General features: G+C 38.3%; 1 protein-coding gene across 4 annotated transcripts in view; it reads right to left on the bottom strand.

Moving 5' to 3' along the window:
* The window catches only part of RHEB (Ras homolog, mTORC1 binding), a 43,697-nt gene that overhangs the window by 20,696 nt on the left and 810 nt on the right, over positions 1-22,191 (bottom strand). For 3 of the 4 annotated variants that reach the window (XM_026091556.1, XM_026091554.1, XM_026091558.1), the window contains exon 2: positions 2,769-2,840. The exons of the other annotated variant lie outside the window; for it this stretch is intronic. In XM_026091556.1, the coding sequence (XP_025947341.1) occupies positions 2,769-2,840 (72 nt within the window). The remainder of the gene's footprint in view (positions 1-2,768; positions 2,841-22,191) is intronic. 4 annotated transcript variants of the gene reach the window in all.

The following is a 22,191-nucleotide window of genomic DNA, read 5'->3' on the forward strand; positions in this document are numbered from 1 at the left end:
TGTAGAACTCCCATACTACAGTATCCTACAGTATTTTAACAGCACTGATGATACCAATTATCAGTAACGACTTTTTAGAGTCAAAACAGACAACACACAGAATTCTCTAGGTATTATTTTTTTCATTTTAAGTTTTGTGACACTACAGTCGACACTACCACTAGACGGAAGTTCTGAAGATTTTGTAGACTACTATGAAACACTGGAAAAACGCAACATCTTTCAGCTCCACTCCTAGCACAGGAGCTAGAATTCTCAAGCCCTTTTACTAGTGCTGTTAATTACAGATTCAAAAATACAAGCTAGGAAAATAAAAAAAGAATTGGTAACACACTTCCAGTGTCTTCTGACCCTGCACAGAATCAAAAGCATACAGTTGAAAGAGTCAGAAAATTTGATGGATCAAAGATTTGTATTTAGAAAAAGCATTTTAGAAAGATTACAAATTTGAGTCAAAAGAATGGTTTTATACTAATCTGATCAAAACTGCAGTTTCACATGCCCTTCTTAAAAAAAAWAATAATAAKAAGAAAACCTCAATATATTTTATGTTTCAATGGCAAATCTGAAAGTGTTATYTCCTTTGTTATTCATAGAAATATTTTTAAAACATTCTCCCTATCAGGCCTTCCACTGCTTAGAGAATAGACAGACTTCCTACTGTTCTGAACCTCGGGGCACATCTTTTCCATTTTCATCCCCTACTCCCCAGCAACAAGTTCTGATGCAAGAAATGCCCTCCAACTCTCTACCTCTCAGAAAGCAGATTCCTTCAGCCACGCCACAGATCACAAGACTTTYGCCAAATGAACAACGCTGGTTGTTTTCTGAGCAATTAAAAAAACAAGTGAAAAAGACGAGCTTATTCAAGACACTCCACCCCCAGATAAATTTTAAAGCCATGACATACCTAATGTTCAGAATTGAGATCAGGTAACCAGTAGAGATTATAAGAATCAAATAAACCCAGAATTCCTCCAGAGCTGAATGCTTTATATACATATATACACGTATATCATCAAGCACAGTAGACACCTTAGAGATTCTAACCAAATCCAGGTGGAGATTAAATCTGGGTGATGTTTGAAGTTAGTATCTTTTCATATAGTCATTCAGAAAAGCTATGAAAGAGACACAACTATAGACCATAGCGGTTATAAACGCCATACAAGAGTCTTCAGCACACAAGAACCTGCAAAGGATCAGAAAAGTCAGTCTTGTACCAAGGTGTCAAAATCCTGAAACGAGAGATTCACTCAGTATTTTGGAGAGACTCTGCCCCTTCTCTCAAGCTTTTTACTAGTTCACTTCCATATACCTGCATACAACTAAAATAAAATTAAACATTTTGTATTTTCATATTACAGACAGTGAAAAATACCCACCCACCAATGTTAAGATTTAAAATGCAGAAACTTAATACCCAATAGCTTTTTTTATTTTAGTATTTTTAATTCAAAGCAAATCTTAATTACAATTCTAACAAATTATAGTGGGATTGTGGAATTTAATAACAGGATTGAATAGTGGCATTTAATAATGACACCCATATAAGGACTAAAAGGTCACGTGGGTCAAAGGGCAAGTCATCCACTTGCCATAGCAAAGTTAAAAGTTTCTTCAAAAAGTAATAACTAAAATTCTAGTTCTAGACAATAAAACTAAGTAAAATCTGAGTAAAATATCGTGATAGCTATTGAGTTCTAATTATTAGGATATACATAAAAAAGTAACCTTTTTCTCCTGATACTTCATTCAGATTTCCAGACAAACACACAAGCTCAACATCCTATTGCRCAAGTCCAAATCTGTAAATATGTGTACTACCACTGCATTTCAGAAGTCACTAAAATACAAGCTCTGGGGTTACCATCATGAAAGCAAGGTTTTGCTTCCCAGATGATTAAAACTATGCCAGTTACCCCAGCATAACACCAAGTTGCTCAAGTATTTTACGGCCACTGCTAGATCATAAGAAGGTGGCTGGACTGCAACAAATACCGGGTAACTCGCCTCTCAAGTGACTTGTTGCTCTTGACAGTATTTTTAGTATTAGTATCTTTACTTACCCGCTATGCTAGCTATTCACAAAGGCACTAATATTAAAACAACTGCCAAGAGAGGGGGAAAAAATATATATATATCTATATATATCTATCTCACTTGAGAGGGGTGAGTTACCCGGTATTTGCTGCAAGTTGATTGTGCACAAGGCTTGTTATCATGCAAYGGGAAATGAGCAATTTAAAGAAAGTTCACATTACCATGACTATAGTTTGTCTACTTTCTAAGGTAGTCATTTGCTCCTGGAATAGCCCGTTTTGTATTCATCTAGATATATTGATCAAATGAGAAATCTGAGGTTTTAGAATACTTCCACATAGCAACACCTTTGCCCAGAGGTATGACATACTTGATTTGAATTGCCCTGAATGATCCTAGGTGAAGCAGATGTTCAACAAGGTACATTTTATAATACAAGAAGCAGGTACATTTTAGTCAGATTGGTTTGTTTTTACTTTTGTGTTAAAAAAAGTAGTTTAGTTGTTTGGAGAAATATGCGCACAACAATCTCCAAACTGCAACGCTGTAAGCGTGGTGACCATTGGTTTAAAAGATTACYTTAACTGTTAAGTTGAATTAATGAGCTTTAGCATTAATATGTAAATGCCCACACAAATAATATGTATAATCAAAATGATTTCTGATAAGAGTTAGTGCCATTTAGAGAAGACACTTGAAAAGCTGCTTGTCAGTTATTTACTTACTGTTTTCTATGGTTGGATCATATGAATCAACAAACTGTCCTTCCACAAACTGAATCGTCAGTGAAGATTTTCCTGTAAAGCAAGAGAAGAGAATCGGTATTGAGACAAGTCTTCAGGCTGTTACCACATTACATTTACTAGCAGWTACACTAATGTTTTTATAAGAGCCAGTATGAACTCTATATGGTTCATTTAAACTATCTGTACAAGACAACTGTYCTGTATTTTAATTAAGTGCCTATTTCTGGCAACTGGATCGTCTGAATGYATACCAAAAATAGTGCAAAAGCTAAAGTTCAGAACGTGTTCTGCTTTTGTTTTACAATAAGTCCTATAGCATAGCTCAGGCTCCTGTTTAAAAACCAATCTAAAAGCAGCACCATCCAAATCTCATAAGGCTAATTTTACTCTCATAAGGCAAATGATTATACTTGAAACATTTTTCATCCAGAAGTAGGGAAAACTAGGAATAATTTTCAGTCATTGCAGGGAAAATTAGAAACTGGAAAGAATTAGTCAAATTTAGTCAGTTTTGACTGACTAGTTTGACTGGGATATTAGACATCTTTCTTGTCACAGAAGACATCTCAAAATTCTTGAGATCAGTATATTCCTCTTTATTCATGTTCTTCATGCCACACTACAACAGACTAGCAGATGCTGTATTTTACGCATAAAAAGAGAGAGGGGGCATCATCAGATTTTTYTTTTTAAAGCAATTTAAGAGCGACTTTTGCAGACAACTCAACCTTCCCAAYTTCAATTATCCTGATCCGATCAMCCCACCCAGCCTCTCCCCAATAAAGAGTAATGCAAAATGCTGTATTTAATAGCAGAAAAAAAAAAGGAAAATTAAGTTAGTTGTGAAGTATTTTACAAGATACTAAAATGTGAACCAGATACACACTGACCATAAAAAGCACCTTTAAAAGCTTTGCAAATAAAGACATTTCAAAGCATGACTAAAGTCTTAACACGATTTCCATTACAGCACACCTCCTACATTCAGGAATCTACTAGATCCTATTACATTGTGTTTACTGGACAAATATAATCTTACAAAGATTGCCAAGTGTGCTAGCTACTTTTGGACAYGAATATATTTTTCACGCTTTTATGCTCTCACCAGCTAGAACTGCAAACAAAACACGACCTCAAGTTAAAATCTATCAACTGCCTCCAACAAGAACACCCCACTCGGGGGAAGTATTTCAGTGAAATCACAAATAACCAACGTTTTGGGTGAACCAGTTTATAGTAAAACTATTTATCCAAAGCAATTAATACTTGAAAATAGTGTTCACTTGCAGTGCTTAGACCATGCTATGTTTATACCTTGCAGTAGGAAAAAACCCTTTCCTAAGCCTTCCTCCAGGAGGTGGGGGGGGGGGGGAGTTTTCCAGCTTTCTTCCTTTCCATTCTTGCTTCCTCATGCAAGGCTCTTGACCCCTCAACATTTGATTTCAGTGCTATCAGCATGCTTAGCAAGTCATTTTATTATTCTGAAAATTACAAGTCAGACAAATAAGGTACAAGGACAGAACTGATGCAAAGGGAAGCTCAGTTTAATATTTACACATAAAGTTAATTCCTGTATTAACTGCAATACTTCCAGGATTTACTTCTCCAAGAAATCATAACCAAGGAAGAAAATGTTACAGGAGTATCATCATTTTGGAATATTCTAATTAATGTACACCTGTAACCTTCCTGAACTCAGCATTTGGCTTATTTTAACATCACTGCACAGTTCTGCAATGCTTATCCCTTTGCTGTTTCCTATAAACCATGCCAGTTTACTCATGCTACAACTATTCAAGAAGTTGTGTGCCATTTTTTAAAGTTGCTTTTTCAAATGAAGTTATTGGATATCATTTCCTAATAAAACTAACAGTGAAACTAAAGATATCTTACATATTTTGGATCGGTTTACAGAGAACATTGTGCTGCAGGCATTGCAACAGCAATCAAAGAGAAAAAATAATCATGTTSATCTGAAGTCATCCTAGTAAGGAAGAAGCACAGCTGTACCAGAACTGAGATTACACAATTGAGGAACTTTCTGAAAAACTGTACATTTTAGACAGGATTTAAAAGAGCTTTCAAGCTATTTCTTCTTCAGTGTATAAGCTTATGAAGAAGTTACTCAAAGTTCATGCTTCCAGATTCTTTGTCAACAAAATACAGGAAGGCTTAAAACAAAACCAAAAAACCCGCAAACCCTCTATTTTAAAACAGGAAGTTAATTATTCCTGTTTTAGGCTGTTTTATCTTCAGGTATCTGGAAGAATAGTCATGCAGATCATCACATCTGAACAATTTTCCTTTCCCTCTTCCTAGTAAGAGGGCTTCAAAACTGACCAAAAGACTTGACTGCACTGTCTTTACTAAGTTTGGAAAATGAATACTAGAAAAAAGCCAGAGCCAACAAAAAATGCTGCATTTAACATTCAGCTGTGTTAATTACTGCTTTCCTCCCAAGAGTAAAAAAGGAGGAAAGAGAAAAAGACAAAAGCAGTATTCCAACACTCTGCTAACCCCCTGCAAGTTTTACAACAAGTCTTCCGGTAATGATGTGTTTCTGATCACAAAAGGATGTCTACTTTTTCTAGGTGTGCCATAGGGAAGCACTTCACAGTCCTCGATTCAGCCACATACCCCCTTGGGATAAGCGCCTGCAACACTATCTCACTAAACCAGGACTTCCAAAGGGGCACAAGAAATTCAAAACCTAGATCATTAACACCCCACTGCCCTGTCGCAGCCCATGCCCAAGAAGCACAGGGGACATGTAAACAAGGGCTTCGCTTGAACTTTGCCCCACAGGTTTTAGTCCCGGCCTTTGAACTATGCTCATGGAGAGGAAAATTGAGGTTTAACTCCCATCTCCTCTTTCCTCAGAAAGATCAGGAAATATTTTCAGAGAGAATTATAACATCAGTGTAACATTCCTGAGGCACGGGCCAAGGAACTGCACGCAGCTGTGTTCTTAGGGATGTGCTAACTGCATCCCCGTGGGGTGCGCGGGGAGGGCAAGGGGAGGCACTGCAATCTGTTCGTAGGCAGGCTGCTAGCAGATTTCAGTCTAAAAGGACTAAAAGGAGTCTGGAGTCAGGTTGCTTACACCAGCAGCAGTTGGTTACTCAAGGGTGCATATCTCGAAAAAGGCTCAGTTCTAATATGCCCTCATCTGGAGCAAACGCCAGATGCTTTTTAGTTTGCTGAACCTTCTCTTGTATTATCCTCCACACTGATATTTTTAGTGCATCCACTGTCCTCGAGTTTTATGGAAAATAAATATCTGTTGAGACCAAAAGGTGAAGCACCATGAGCAGAAGCAAGGCGAAATGGCAGCTGAAAGCAGTTCACTAAATTGATGCAGACTTGTGAATTTAAGATGAAAAAGCACCTGCAAAATCTTAGTGAAGAAGATAATGGTTTAACCTCTTGATTCTCTGTTTAGAATCAGAGAGCTTAGAACGACCAGGAAGAAGGCGTGAATGGATCAAGAGCAACACTGGGGCAGGGTAACAGGATGACTCCTCTAACTATACTAGGAATACTAACTCAAAGCACCAGATACCCTGCGGCAAAGGAGTTATAAGCAAAGTCTTGGAAATGTACTGACTCTTCACGGAGAAACAGGACTGAAGATAAAAGTTTGGAAGAATGGATTTTACAAGTGTCTAGGATGCAAGTCCCAYGTGACTGAAAGCACAACTAAAGTTGTCTGGAAGTATCTGAAGGATATTTGCATACATAATTCATTATTTATCATCTGATGCTAGAGTCGCAGAGAAAGGAGCTTCCCGCTGTCAAATCAGAAAAGGAGTTTTCAGACACATTTCAAAAAAATAATGTTGCTATATTCCTGTTCATACAACAGAGCACATACTAAATAGAGCAGAACAGCCTATAAGCGCTCTGACTAGGGCGGCCATAGCACATCAGTTTCAAGTGTCACTGCAGTCAGGAAGGCAAAACACAATTGCTGAATTAAGGTTTTTACTCACCTTTCTCATTTTTGGACAAGAGCTGTAGTATTTGTTCTAGCCTTACACACTTGAGCCTTACGACACTGGACAGTTTCCCAAGGAACATGTGCAACCGCGGGCCCACTGGGAGCTGGCCTCCCACAAGACAACACACCCTCTCTTCGGTACAGCCCCACCACCTGCCTACTGCCCACTCCCTTCATCCTTACTGTGGCAGGCAGAGGGAAAGCCCAGATGAAACTCAGATCTGCTGCCAACTTGCCCTGAATCAATTTACCCAGGAGAAAACTGATGAAATTGGCCAGCTAGCAAGTCAAACAAACGGCTCCACAGGCAAGGCATTGGGCAAGCCTGATTTTTCAGCTGCCCTGGCACATGGCATCTCCACAATGACAGCTACTGGAAGCACAGMGTAGTTTATCTGACCAGGAAGAACTTCTCAATGCAAGAAAGGGTCTGCACAAGCAATCAGCAAACACTTTAATAGGGTCAAGAACAATAACTACTGAAGAGCTGCGCTTCTCTATTCTGTTAGAACTTCAGATCCATATAGTTTCTTTAATCCATTTTTTTAATGAAAGAGACTGATTATGTACTTTGCTTAATTATTAAACACTTAACAGCTGGCAACGTTAATTCATTCACACCACAAGCCTAACCTCTTAGGTAAGTTACAGTCTGTAAGCCAATCTACTCAGTTTTACCTATAAAACAAACTAGTTTAAGTTTTGTCATAAAAAGCTTCAAGGAATTTCACAATAAAACGCTCAGTGACACAAAATTAGATAAACTTAATCTCTGTGAAGCATAATAAGCTGAGCATAACTGTGCATAAGATACTGGAAACTCTGGTACACAGTCAAGTTTTTGTACTGAAAGCTACACTCTGTTTAACTTAAACATTGGGTTCTTTAGCTTCTATAATTCAGAATACTAAGATTTACAAAACAGACGCATCAACATTTCTACAATGCAGATTATCAATTTGTCCCCAGAGCATAGAAAGAGATAGAATGACTCCTCCTAGCAGATGTAGGTTTAACTGCGTAACAGAGAAACTTACAGCATTATTCTTAGAGAAAACCTTTCCACAAGATGGTAGAGGATCTCAGAATTAAATGTCTTCATTATTAGCAATTTTCTGTGGTTAGTAAGACTTTTTTCCCCCCTCACAGGTACTRTTTATGGCTATGTATTTGCTATTTTGCTGACCATTGCTATGTAGTTCAGTCAATCATTTTAATTACTACAAAAATGGTATTCCACAGTCAATAAAGAATTCTGTTTCTAACTTCTGGAGACAATGGTACACTTAAGAGTACTTTACGTTTTACTCAAATACAACTTAATTCTATTATTATTGAATTTTTCAACATAAGGAATTAGTCRCTCACGAGCATGGCACGCRTGTCTACTTTGGGCTGTAGTTTTGTTTTTTTTWAAATCAATTTTGTAGTGATTTCGCTGCGATAGCAACACTATGATACCAGGATAAAATTGATGTTCTGATGTTTACAGAGAAAAATCTCGCCGACATACAGACTTAGCGTTCAATCCGTGTACTGGATTATACTCGCACTCAGTTCTCAACGCCTGAAGACTGCAGTGGTCCTGTCAAAGTGCTAGCTGAGCTTTCTAAAGGACAGACGAAGGAATCTGACCTTATAAWCCTGCAAGAGCAAAAGTCTTAGGACCTCAGTGAGACAACTTTTGGTAAAGTAGTGAAGGACCTCAAGAATGAAAAAAGAGCTTCATGACAACCAAATAGCAGATCAGCATTTCAGGAGAACACAAAGCTCTGCCTCAACTTTTATGGCACTCTAGCCCACTGCTACAACTCTTCCCTGCCTTCTTCTGATCTATTTCTAGATCAGGATATAAAGAAATATATTTGACAGTCTAAGGCAAGATATTGTTGCAAGAAACACTCCTACTGTAGAACAAGAGGTCCATGCGACAGTGTATAATTAAGAACACAAGTTTCAGGGAGAAGAGGACACATGCTYGTTTCCCCTCCTTCTGCACTACATGATGATCTTGAGGTTTGTCAAAGGTATTCCTCTGTAAGCCAGAAGAAATCCAAGAGGCAGTCATTTAGAAAGGAAGTTAGATGGCTTCCTTTATTTTCTTCAGATTTCAACGCAGTCAGACAAGCTCCCAATCATATTTGCAGGCCCCTGCAAAGCTGGCAGGAATGAGTTCTCAAAACCTGAACCAAGAGGTCTTAACAATGCTCTCTACATCAGATTTTCTGTAAGGGGAGCAAGAAGAGAGCAYGTGCTTTACCGCCCATCTGATACACAACAGCAAGCTTGCTCCATTCAGCAGCAGTGCTCTTCCCTCAACGTTCACTTATCTTTTGGTKGCCACCAACTAGATGTCAATGCAAATATTCAGAGAAAAACTCTGTTGTTTTGCTGCAACAGCTTAGTTACCACTTCCAGATGTCTATTTTGTCTCCATTTTTTAAGTCAGTAACCTCAGCAAAGGATTGGCAGTAGAAATGTTTTAGTCATTTTAGTGCAGATTCCAGTTATCTCCGCTTGTTACCTTTGTTGGCAGAAAGATATGGAGTACCACAGTTTTTCTGGTATTTCCCTTTTTATAAAGCAAACAATTTTCATTCCATGTGTTTGCTATCAGTTGTCAGAAACAGAAAAGCTGTTCCAGCGCTAAAAAAAAAAAAAAAAAGCAGCCATGTGTGGCACTCATCTCACCTAACCACAGTATACATGTGTAGATGGCTGCATCCACGGCTCTTCAAGTAGGTCAGGCAAACCACACCATGGACTCTGCTAATTACAAAGGAAATTTAGACATTCACATCTAAGATAGTCAACCAATATTCTTCCAGATTAATAATCCCTCTATATTCTCTTCAGACTTCTTACACAAAGGAACAGTGCAGCGCAGCACTTTTCCACCTCTCTCCCCACAGCACCCTGACTAAAATATTAGGCTGGCAAAAGAAACTCAGATCTAACTTAGYAGGCATGTCCTGCTACCATATTTAGGAGTATACAAACCTATTCCCAAACTAAATATTAGACAGTACAACTTGATACACTCTACCCTTCAAGGGAAACTTACTGAACTTAAAAGATCAGACCCTAATGTTTAAGTTCTGACACTCTCAGGAGGGCAATACTTTGAGCTTTATACTGTTTTTTGTTTTTTGTTTTTTATTTCCAAGAGACAAAATTCAATTCTTACTGCTGGGCAGAAGCCAAGTAGTCTCTCACTGTACACACATCAGGCAGCTATTAGGTATCTGAATAAACCTGACCTTTACCTTGGATCACCAGACATGCACAACATTAAATGTCTTTCAAAGATACTTTTAGTAACAGTCATTGTTTCATCATTAAATCAGCTTTAAAATTCTATGTCATTACAAATTAAAAAATGCATATATCTTGCTTGAATGCATTCCCTGCATTCTCTTTTTACAGCTTAAGCCTTTCAGTTTCCCTGGAACTCGCAACTTCCATTCAGTTCTTTCTTGAAGCAAAAGACCACTGGGATGTAAAACTTAAATTACCTTTTTCTAAGATAGAAAATGACGCATCAGGACTAACTGGTTTTAGCACTTCTTTAAGGAAGCGAATCTTTCAGACTGAAGTAACCAGCACTAGCTCTTTTGTCAGACATTCACATTCATTTGTGCAGACATTCACTAACTATACTGCAGTAGTTAACAAACTACATCCTATACACACCACATGGGATAAAGCAACCATTTAGGTTTATCACAGGTTTGCAGCCATTATTTTCATTTTTCCATTTCTACTCAACTGCCTAAAGTCAAGAGCAGCTGCATTAAGTTTCACACTACAGATCACCTGGTAGAGCAACATGCCACTGAACAAGCTAGAACACATAGGGACAAATACAATTTTAAACTCAGCAACAAAAGCAGAACAAACCCTTCTCTCCTCCCTTTTGCTGCACACCTCACTTGACTTTGTGGACCACCTGATCTATGTCAATAATAGAGAAAGCCTCAATAGCACAGAACCCTTTACAAGATGGAAAACCTCAATCTTACAGCTGACCAGTATTGTTTCCCTGAAATGCAAGTCCTCCCTAAGGACTTTTTCTTCTTAGTGTTTGAGGACTAGAGCTACAGTATCAGCAAGGTAGTATTCACTGCTCACAAAGCTGTGTCCACCTTATCTCACTGCTGCTTACAATGACACCCGAGCAGAGGGCTAAGTCTCTGAAAAGGTCAGAGAATCTTTCCTGGCATCAGTTTAAAAAAGGTGAAGCGAAGGCCAGCCTGACTAGGAGCTTGTTCCTGACCATATCATAACACCAGATAACTTGTAGGAATACAGCTGAAATAGTGAGGACCAGATCTTCTTGACAGTATCACTGACATGCATATGATCATCAGCCTCAAGGATCTTGCTGGCGTTACTAGAACAACACTAACAGAGGTGTTTCTTTTTCCCTTGTTGTAGGATGACAGAAGGCAAGCACCTGACAAAATCCTGACAAGGTAATAATAGTAATATGCCCTCTCTTGGTAACATCATCCAGGCAGACAGTGCAATATCTGTGTCACAGTGATATCCAGCAACCATAACTAAGGAATTTCAGCCTCACTTGGAGGGAAGCTCCACAGAGCTCTTGACCAACCTGTAACAAAACCAGAAGAGAATACTGATTTGTCCCARCAAATACTTTTACAATATGCTAAAAAACAAATTCACTCTGCATAATAATCAGTAGAAGACCTTAGCAACAGAAGTCATGCCTACTCCTTGAGGCTGAAACTGCCTATAAAGTAGCCTCTCGATGTAACAGACTCTTTCTGTCTTTGCTGACGGTCCAAAGTCTGATATACCCAATGCCAACCAGTGCCAGCACTGCACATGGCAGTCTAAACCTAACTTTTCATGGGAAGCGTGCTGCCACCAGCACTCAGGATGTGTGCAGAGCACTATTTACCAGCCCTGCCCGAAGTTCCCAAAGCAGCAGGAAGCACCAGGAAGTATGGTACCAACCCCAACGCACTAAGATCTCTTAGCAGAAAACAGAGGTGGTGGTGTTTAGGGCTACTGACAAAACTTTAGCCTTGCCTCTCCCTCCCACCAGTGGGACAGGACATGGTTAACTCCACTGTACCTCTGTCAACAGATACATAGGTAGACAGTGAGATTGTCTTGATTAAAGATCATACAGTTGAGTTTCGATCACTTAAATTCTCCTGCACTAGCACAAGGAACAGCTGGGCATAGCAAAAGCACGTTGCCATGGCTGCTATAAGAGTGAAAATTCTGTAAGTAATAATGTGTATAAGCCTCTGCTGTAAATCCATACACAACCATGTCAACATTAAAAACAGCAAGCCCGAAACTGTACTTTCCTCTACAAATACTGTCTCTCCCCATCAGCTTTAGACCACCTTTTGACAAGTTACCACAGTTTCTCTCCTCCAATACAATTCTAGATCTTCTAAACTCTATGTGCATCTTGCATGATCCTTCTACATAACACCTGAAGTTCCTCCCCTCATTGACTCTTCTGGGTTGAAGAAAGCCGCAATTGGTTAAATGCTACCTTCACAGCATTGCATTGTATATYGCTGAAGTTAGTCATTAACACCCAGCCCTGCACTATCTCTTATTGCAAGGCTCCTTCACTTGTACATATATGCTTTTTCTAGGTTTTCCTTCACACCTGTACGATATACTCTCCACTGTAAAAYCTACAAAATTGATTGAGAAAGGATTTTGTCTAGAAGGTCAACATAACAGCAGTCACTGAGTACAAAAGACAACCTGTTAACAGTAAAGAATATTTGAAGTAACAGTATGCTAAAATCACAGCATGACAGACAATAGGAAAAAAAAGACTGCAGGAGTAAGGATAGTTCCATAMAGATTACTAGAGAAATCTTTAGAGTCCTCAACCTTGGGAAATTTTAAGGGAATGTAAGCCAAAGATCTGCCAGATATKACATGACACAGTTGATCTTGCCATAAGGCAGAGAAGATAGAATAGGCRATGCTTGTTTCCTACAATGTACTATAAAATCCTAGCTTGTCATGTCAGCCAACTGGCTTTTTCACCTTCCACACCAGTGTGTATCCATCTGCTGGCTCATAAGGTGTTTCAAGTTATGAGTTCTAGGGCTGGAATCATACTCTTCTACTCTGAGTTTTTATACCAGCTAGTACTAAAAGGTCACAATACAGAACTCTGACCTTTGCAATGCACAAAATAAAAACCAAAACAAACAAAAAACCCCCACACAACCCACCACACCACACACGCACACACTTGAAAAAGCCCAGGAAATAACTGAAGATGATGCTTGCAACCCTACATTAAACTGTTTTTACATTTAGACGGTCTTTCACAAGTGAAACGTCTTCCAGTCAGTCCAGGTCTAGTACATGAGGAAGTATTTGCCAAAAGAAGCTGGATTCTTCAGTTCCCAAGACTCAGCACAACCATGCAACTTGGACAAGGAATTCAGTATCAGGCTACAATTTTAGACATCCTAACTTCAAGCTGACCTTCTCAAGAGACAGAGCAGCTCAGTGTATTTGTCTGCTGTACAAGTCTTGCATACCAACACAAATTAAATCCTTAGATGGTAGCAGTGATTATTACTCAGCTATTGTTCAGTTAAATGATAACTCAATGTTCAAGCCTATTCCTGACAGCATCTATTTGACAGGAATGGATAAAATATGAATTAAAGGCCAAGATTTACCCTAGGTACTGCAAAGCCTTTGAGAAGTGGCTTACTTCTTTAACCTGGCTATTTGGGAAATAAGCCATACCTTCATTCTTGGTTTCCACACTTCCACGCTACAAGAACTGGAGAGGAGTGGTTCAATTCTCCCCACAATGAGCTGTCTGTAAAACCTGGGTCCATGCACATTCCCTTTTCACACTGTCCTTTGTCTCTTTATCATCCTCCACATTTAAAACCCTTCAACTTTCAGGACATACAGCCCATGCCCACAGAGGTGTCTGGATGCCAAAGTAATGGGATATTCTTATTACCTTTGGAAAAAAAGGAATGTATATTCTACAGTTCTGTCATTATCTATAAATTACATATGGGATAATGGCTTTTTAAGATTAAGATCTCTTTGCCTGGAAGCCCTAAGAGACAAGGCATCATCTTATTTTTCTGTACTATCATTAACTTGTACTCGTTTATAGCAGTTTGTTGCAACAAAAGCACAACCACTCAATGCTAGGCTTAGGAACAACATCCGAGCAGAAATTTAAGCAAGCTCATCACTGAAACAGTTCCAGCAGTCTCACTCTTACTTTTCTCCTCTGTCCTACCATCACACCTAGCGATAAAAGATATCTTACTCGGCAGCCAAGGAAAAACAAGCAGAAAAAAAATTTAGGTAGCATAAGAATCTTTGATACACACTGTATTACGAACATGATTTTAAAACACTCAGACAATTTCTCATTATCTCTACCTTTACTGCTCAGAAAAACTTGATTTATCTTGTATTTAAACAATTTTTAGACTACAGTTTAGCAACCAACAAAAGGTTTACCAAAAAATTTGACAATGTTTTCTCCAAACATGAAGAGAACAATGTTCTTTAAGATTAAGTTGAAACAGTATGACTAACACCTTTATTCAGAATTTACACACCAGCACCAAACCATATGGATGAAGTAAAACATCTGTTAGAAATGGGCATTTCCAAGAAAGCAATGCAAAAAGTACTGCAGCAAACTAGGAAACACAATGCTTGTTAATATGTAAGTTTCAAAGCAGAAACTTCCAGTTTTAATTCAAAATGGTTATTCTGAAATACATTTTAAAACACTAAAAATTTATGATTAATGGACGACCAAACCTCAAGGCAAAATATGCTTTACCACATTATTTTCAGGCATCTGATTTTGCTAGTTTGTAGTAAAGATTTAATGGAGTTTTCCTACATGTTATCTACCCTAGCTCTTTTGCACATAGCAAGAGTACATTTAAAGGAGGTCCTACATATTGAATGATGTTTTGGCAATGCAAACTGACAAGTTGTTGAAGCTACACAGATGCATCCCACTAACTCAGGAGACAATGCTGTCAAGAGTCACTTCTTCATATCATGGTTTGATATTACACTTACACACGAATGTGCGCCCCCACACACTGAAGACCACTTATGTATTCCCTCTCTCTTTTCAAATGAGAATTCGTTCAACTCTGAACTCCACAGAATACAAATAATTAGCTAAGGTTTGGCATGTATGCTGTTCTGGTTGTCATAATTTAATATACTTAGAACATAGATAATCTTTTCAGAAATATTAGCCTCACATGGATTAAGGCTTCAGTGTTATATTAAAAAGACAGCCAAAAGAAAACTTCACTGTTCAAAATGTAAGTTAAACCACAACAGGGAATAGTGATAATTTCTTCAGTTCAAATTACTTAATATATAAACACTGCAACTTCTCTGAACAAGCCTTCCGAGTGTCACACATCAGAGTCTTCCATTCCTTAAAAGGCCATCAGAAATCATTTACTCACTCTTATGCTTCAAAAGATTAATCTTTGGCCATTAGCCATAAACTCTTAAGGATTTCATCCAAATTAAACAACTATAAATTCTTCTTCATGTTCTAGTCAGAAGTTCTCTAATGGTTTAGGAAGTCGCATAAGAAATTCCAAATACTCTTCCCTCCTGCTGGAGCTCCCAAGACTCACACAGTATTTGTTGCTTGTTCTGTCTTCATCTTGATTGGCAGATTTTGCTTGATAAGTCAAAATTTTTCATCATTGTCTCATCCTGCATCCTTCGTACCACAGTACCTAAAATTTGCAGGTACAGTGATCAAAAGCGTATGGTAAACCAGGGAAGAACCAGAACTCCATGCTGCAAGAGTGTTGATAAATACCTACATATAAAAGAGGAGTCAACTGGTATTTGCAGATACCAGGTATTTTGTAGGATAACTTACCAAAAACTGAAGATAATTCTGAAGAGCCACAGAGCCCTTTAGATTTTTTCCACCCCTTTTTCAAAGTAAAGGGGGAACCACTGATTCTAAATGCCTTGCACACGCTAGTCTGGACCTTTGGCTTTGATCCTCTGTGGCATCTTTACTGTCAAATAGCTGTTTCCACAAGATTCCAAGCAAATCACATCACTTGAAGAATCATCTGAATTTGGCAACTTCAGAACAAGGTTTAGATTTACCATAGGACAAATACCTTACCTTTCCTTGATTCTGCATGAAAGGATTAGATTTGACTGAAAAGGTTATTAAAACAAGACTCCTGAAAAACTGGATTTCTTCATGGTTCCTTAACGCACACTTTACCAGCTTTACAAGACTACCTTTTCCTGGCAAGAGATCTACTCAAGTCCACAAGGCCTGCTGTTGAAAGTTGACAAAAAAAATGTTCATGTTTATCTGAAGTAGCAGAGGAAAATACTTACAGATGTGGTTTCAGAATAGGTCAGATTGATTCAAAGTCTGCACTGCCACAAAGAGGCTGCTCCACCCTTCCCCAAACAGCCCATGTTCTTGACCCCATTCCCTCCTGCCAGTGCTGGTATTTGCACAGCCAACCAGCTGATGCAGCTGAGCTACACAAAAACTTTCTCTTCTCATTGCATTAGTTTTCAAAGAAATCAACTCTCTGACCTGGTAAGAGGGCTGCAAGCGTGCTAGTGCCAGCACACAGGTGAGGGCAGGAATATGCAACTTCCAGTGACAGTGTACGATTAGCTTGACTTATGTCAAGTGAAACCCCACTCTGCACAGTTCACTTGCATGTGCCTTCATTATATGGCAATTAAAAAAGAAAGTGGCAGTTATGTCTCCTGATAAAAGCTGCATTTCAAACACCTCAGTTTCAGCACTCTGTCGAAGAACTACATCAGTTTATGTCCCTGCTACAACTTCAATGCAAGCATCTCCCCCCTCCGCCCCGCAGAACAATTCAGCCTCCCACTGTACTGCATAATTCTCAAACAGTGAATATAATCCTAAGTGGCACACATTCCTATGTGTTTTTGCTGAAATTAATACTTATAATTCACTAAGGGGTCTATTAGGCAACATATAACTTGGATTTTCTCCATGTTCTTCCCCCCTCCCCATAACCCCACAATTTGCAGGACTGCTCTGATCAGTGTGCAAGCACAGTATGTGAAAGCAAGTTTCCTGACTAGGGATGGAAGAGGGAAATTTTAAGCAACAACCACCTCTGAACTCAGGAACAACATTGTGGTTTCTCATGATAACAAATTCACAGCAATTAAGCTGTTCATTTCAAATGTAGGCCTCTGAAAACACAAGAAAGCCCCTCAAGTGCTTCAGAAGATAGCTTTATGATCAATGAGGGCAGTTAGATGTTTCGTTACTGCATCTCATTTTTGCAACTTCTGATACAGGATAGTTTGGGTTGATACCTGGACAGGTTAATTTTGACTCATACAGTATTTGCAGAACTCTGTGGGACCTTCCTAATAAACTCAAGCAGCTGTTTAGATTTTAGACTGAATGCACAATTAAGTCAAGTAGTGTTTAAAGTAAGCCCTTGAATGTCACCTTCAGGAGAGCTACAGGAAGTTAATTATAATCATTAGTTTATCATGTTTTAGCCTGCTCTTCTAATTCCAAATGTGTGGCTATACTAAGTTTCCATAGCAGTGCGTACCACAGGTGGTTAGTTTATCCAGAACCTACACTTACGACAGTGTAATATACCTAAATGAAGAGCTTCAACTTTACATAGCTTATAAATTACAGGATCTATATGTTATTCAGTTTCTTCCTTCGATGTTAAATCTAAGTTGAGTAATCAAGTACTAAAAGACTCAAATATACAAGCAAAAACTGCAAGCATTACAATTAAAATAAACTGGAGTAGGCAATTTAAGAGTTAATACTAGAACAGYGTCCTCAAATAACCCTACTGTGGCTTGATATTACAGCTGAACATGCTGCCTCTAGTGCTTCCAGCTACTGCTATCAAATGCACTGTAGCAACTTTTACTGCTCACAGTAAAGCCAGTCAAAACGAAATGCAATTAAAACTGGCATTTCAAGTTTCATTTCAGTCCCTTGGTAGTTGCAGCCATTTCATTTAGCAACATTGCTGCATCCCAGCAGAATGAACACAGTCCTAACGAGGGAAGCACTAAGAAAATAATCTTGGCACCATTTGGGACTCGGCAAAATTTTAACCTTAGATATCAGATGGATCCTGAACTACTCAATTCTGCTGCTAAATCTCAGGACTTTAGATCCTAAAAGATGCAACCAGTTCTGTAAATCAATTTACATCACATAACAGCAGTAATTTCTTCATTCTCCTCTCAACAGTTACTTTGGCCTACTGAAGTTACCACTTCCCTCTGTCCTATATCAAAGGGATACCTCCTCAGAGTGGTATACTACCGTGCTGACAGATGTACTTCTTTCAGAAGAAACTTAAAAGCAAAGCCTCAAATCTTTGCCACAATACAAACTCCTAATATTCAAACAATTACAAAACCAGTAACTACTTTCTGTCCTAATGTTCTAATTATTCTTACTATTTACGACTGTGCGTTGAAGATGTTGCTTTTTCTGCCTTTGCTTGCCTTTGGGTTGGGGAGAGAATGTTTGTTAGAAAGGCCTTCAGGCAGTTGTATTGAGCAAAATAAATTCAAACTTGTAACATGACAGATAATTTTGTTCAACTACAGTTTTTTTGCCGTCTATCTGCTTGCTGCATCCACAGACCATGATAACTTCTGTCTGCAAACTGCAGTATGGACTGCTTTCCACCTACACGAAAAGGTTGATGTATAGACCTGAAAGCCACTAGGCACTATTTAGCTGGAAGATAGGTAAGTTACCAATAACTTAACTGAACTCTCTTTTCAGAGCTGTAAACAGACCTAAAAAGCATTTTCAGATCAGCAGTCTGAAGGTGTAAATTCAGAAACAGAATTCTGATTTCTGAAAGTTTATCTATAATACAGCAGCAATACTTGTATGCACAGCAAAAAAAATGAATCAGGCAGAGATAGCAACCTGCTGTGGAAGAATTTGATCCAAACAACACCTTGCTGTATCTTAAATCCATCAGTTCAATATAACACAGAGAATCCCAGGAAGCTACTTTACATGATGATCTAAATAGCCTCTTCTTTGATAGGGACATTTGCTGTCAGAATTTACATATTTCTTCTATAAATAAAAATGAGCCGAACTGAAGGTGAAGCATTTTAGACAACTATACACTGCTTTTTAAAGTGGCTGTTATTCTGAAGAGATTCAGAAAAGTTGATCCAGACACCAAAATCTTAGTCTTGCTTGGATTACTTTCACACAAATCCATTATTTCCAATTATATTTGGGAAATACAAATTACAATCAAAGCACAAATATGCAGATTCCTTTTAGTGATGGCAGCAACATTTCAAAATCTTATGTTTCACCACATGTGAGACAGATTCCCCCCTCCCTCCCCCCCGAGTTAAATCTCATACAGTTGGTCCATTCTGGCCACTTATCGAACAACAACAACCAAAGTCAAGTTCCTCCCATTGCAAAACTATTAGATTCTGGGGAGAAATCCATCTGATTTCTACTACCAGAGACTTTTGACACACACATATCTACATAATGGAAACTAACTTTCCTTCAAAACCAATTTAAGCCTGAGCAAAGCACAAAGACATTCTTGTATGATTTTTAGTCTAGCCTCATGCCACAACCTATATTCTATATCCTCATATAATTGGCCTTCTCCACCAAAGACAAGTCCTCAAGTTTCTGACAAATACTCTGCCTGTGCCTCCCTTCCCCCAGAAAGTACATCTGCATGGAAATTTATAAGGTTGCCTCTGTGATCTCTTTGATTAGCGCTTCAGAGTAATGTGTACTAGTTTCAGATATGAAATTACTGCATCAGATACCACTCCCAAATGCTATTCTAACTGACAGAACTGGGATAAAGTTCAATATAAGTAGAAGGCTTCAAACGAAGTCAATAAAGGATTTGGACTCAAGTTTCACAAACCCCTGTGGAGGATATGCCTGTCCACTATTATACACATGCATAATCTGAAAGTTCCCCCAAGTTGTTGAATCATCAACCATAAGGAACAGCTCACCACTTGAAATATGTCATCAAAACTTGGTTATTTCTATATATATATATATATATATATATATACTTATATATATAAAGGTCTCCATTTTCTGATTAGTCTAATCACAAGTAAGTAAAGCACCATACTGGATATGCAAATTACACACATAGCATGCAGTTTCACTCACGGAGTTACCTAAGCATCTATTCTAACCTATACAATTGTAAACATTTTACAACTTATCTGAGTTAGCCTCTGTTTCTTCAGAGTAAAGACTAATGTTAGTGGTGAGGGGATGTAGCTCTCTATTTATAAAAGGAAATTTAGAYAACATTTCCTCCAACAGTCCTTCAGCTTTTAGAATTATTACCCACTTTAATGAGAACTAGCTCTATTCAAAAGTTGCATTTTCCTCCAGAACTGATGCCCCCTGTTTTCTCAAGGAGCTTCTTAAGAGAAGAGATTAGATCTTTGCTTAACCAGGGCTCAAATAATACTCTTTCCATCATCATCATATAAAGCAAGGTTTACTTAAAGTTTCTTCAAAGCCCAACTAAGCAGCCATTTTCCTAGACCTTAAAAAGCATGCTATGATACACACAGGACCCGATCTACATCTTATAGTTTAAGTTTCTTGGTTTTCAAATAGTTTTACAAGATGAAAGTTAAGACCCCAATGATCTGCTTCTGCTGCTTGGACTTTTATGCAAGTATTTGATTAGATATTTACTGCTCCTATATTTAAGAGTTGCTTTAACATGCAAGATGAGCAAGTTAGGAACAYAGAAATAGAGGGGAAAAAAATCTCTGGTTTACTGTAGTTTTTATTTCATTACCCTTGATAATTCTTTTTTACCTATGACTTGTAGTCATCCTAATAAAACTGATTTTGTCCCATCAATTCTAATACCATGCTACTCTGAGAAAGCTTTAGTTGAGGAAGTTCAGTAGTAGGTCTTAAAAGACATTAAATAGCTTCTTGCCCATCTCTTTCTAGAAGCTTTTTTTGTATAAGTATTATTGCTTAAAGCATTTTAGCTTGCGCCACTGACAAGATCAGCAATAACATACTACTTCCCCTGTTTTTCTCCATTGATTATATATCCTAGTATCACCTAACTATTTGACTGCTGCTTTGCATTGTCAATAGATGAAAAACCAAAGCTCTGTTTTTTCCATCTTTGAAAGATGAAATCTGGACTTTCATTTTTGAAAGACAAAGCTCCAATTACACTCAGTCCCATAACCCAACTTTAATTTTTCCTTCCCACTTACTCTGCCCATTACTCGTTTTTATCAGTGCTCAAAGAAAAAAGGGAACAGAAAGCCTAACACAAGGTAAACAATGAAACTGCAATAAGTGATGTCAAACATACTATGTAAAGTGACCAGTCTACTACTAGCTGTTACTTTTAAAAGCAAACTCGGAACCCTTTTTACATCATCGCATCTCAAAGTCACTGTGCAGTTTCATACAAAACATCAAAGAAACACCTCTACTTACTTTATCTCAGAAAAAAAGCTTAGTTTTCAGGGTTCTTTTCTGCTGAGTGTATACAAAGACAGTTCATTAATTTAGCCGTTATTTTACTGTAGAAACTCCTCTTACAGCAGTACAATAGCATCACTAACTTTTTCAATCACACACTTTTTTCCAACCACACATTATCTTCAGTAYTGATATATGTTTTCAAATTTGATTAAGACAGCTGTATTAAGGCTTATCTACCTCTGTTAAGAACCTGAATGTTGACACATCTGAAACTGTTTTCCATCAAAGCCTCATGAATGTAAGGAGAGAAAATCACAGGTGTGGGCAATTATAGAAAAACTGTCAGCTACTATAGACTGATGCTGGATGGTTCCAGGAAGTTCTCCCACTTCGATTAGTCTGAATTGGATTCCACTGGAAGCAGCATGCAAGAGCAACATGACCCTATGCTGTAYGCTCAGTGAACAGACATCTCGCAGATTCAATACAAGCCCACAGCCATAGCGTTAATCAGCACAACCAGGTCTACGGTGCTATTTCTTTGCTGTACTACTGATGCAGATATGCAGCATCTACATACAACTGGATCTCTATAGAGAAAGATGCCAGAAATCAGCACCAGACAAGAAGAAGGTCAGGCTGGTTTCCCCTTAGCACTTCCAAGGAAAGCTCTAGATACTAGGTATAGAAGCATCTGGGGGGAATTAGTGAGAGTTGTATCACAGCTTCTCTGAACCAGCAGGACTGGAGCACTCTAGATATCTACTGCATCCATTATCTGTCTCGAGGGCTCACAATTACCAGTACTAAAAGGGCTTGGCGTAACCGATCCCTCCATTAGACAC

This window comes from Apteryx rowi, unplaced genomic scaffold (genome assembly GCF_003343035.1).
Source record: "Apteryx rowi isolate R43461 unplaced genomic scaffold, aptRow1 scaffold_91, whole genome shotgun sequence".
NCBI lineage: Eukaryota > Metazoa > Chordata > Aves > Apterygiformes > Apterygidae > Apteryx > Apteryx rowi.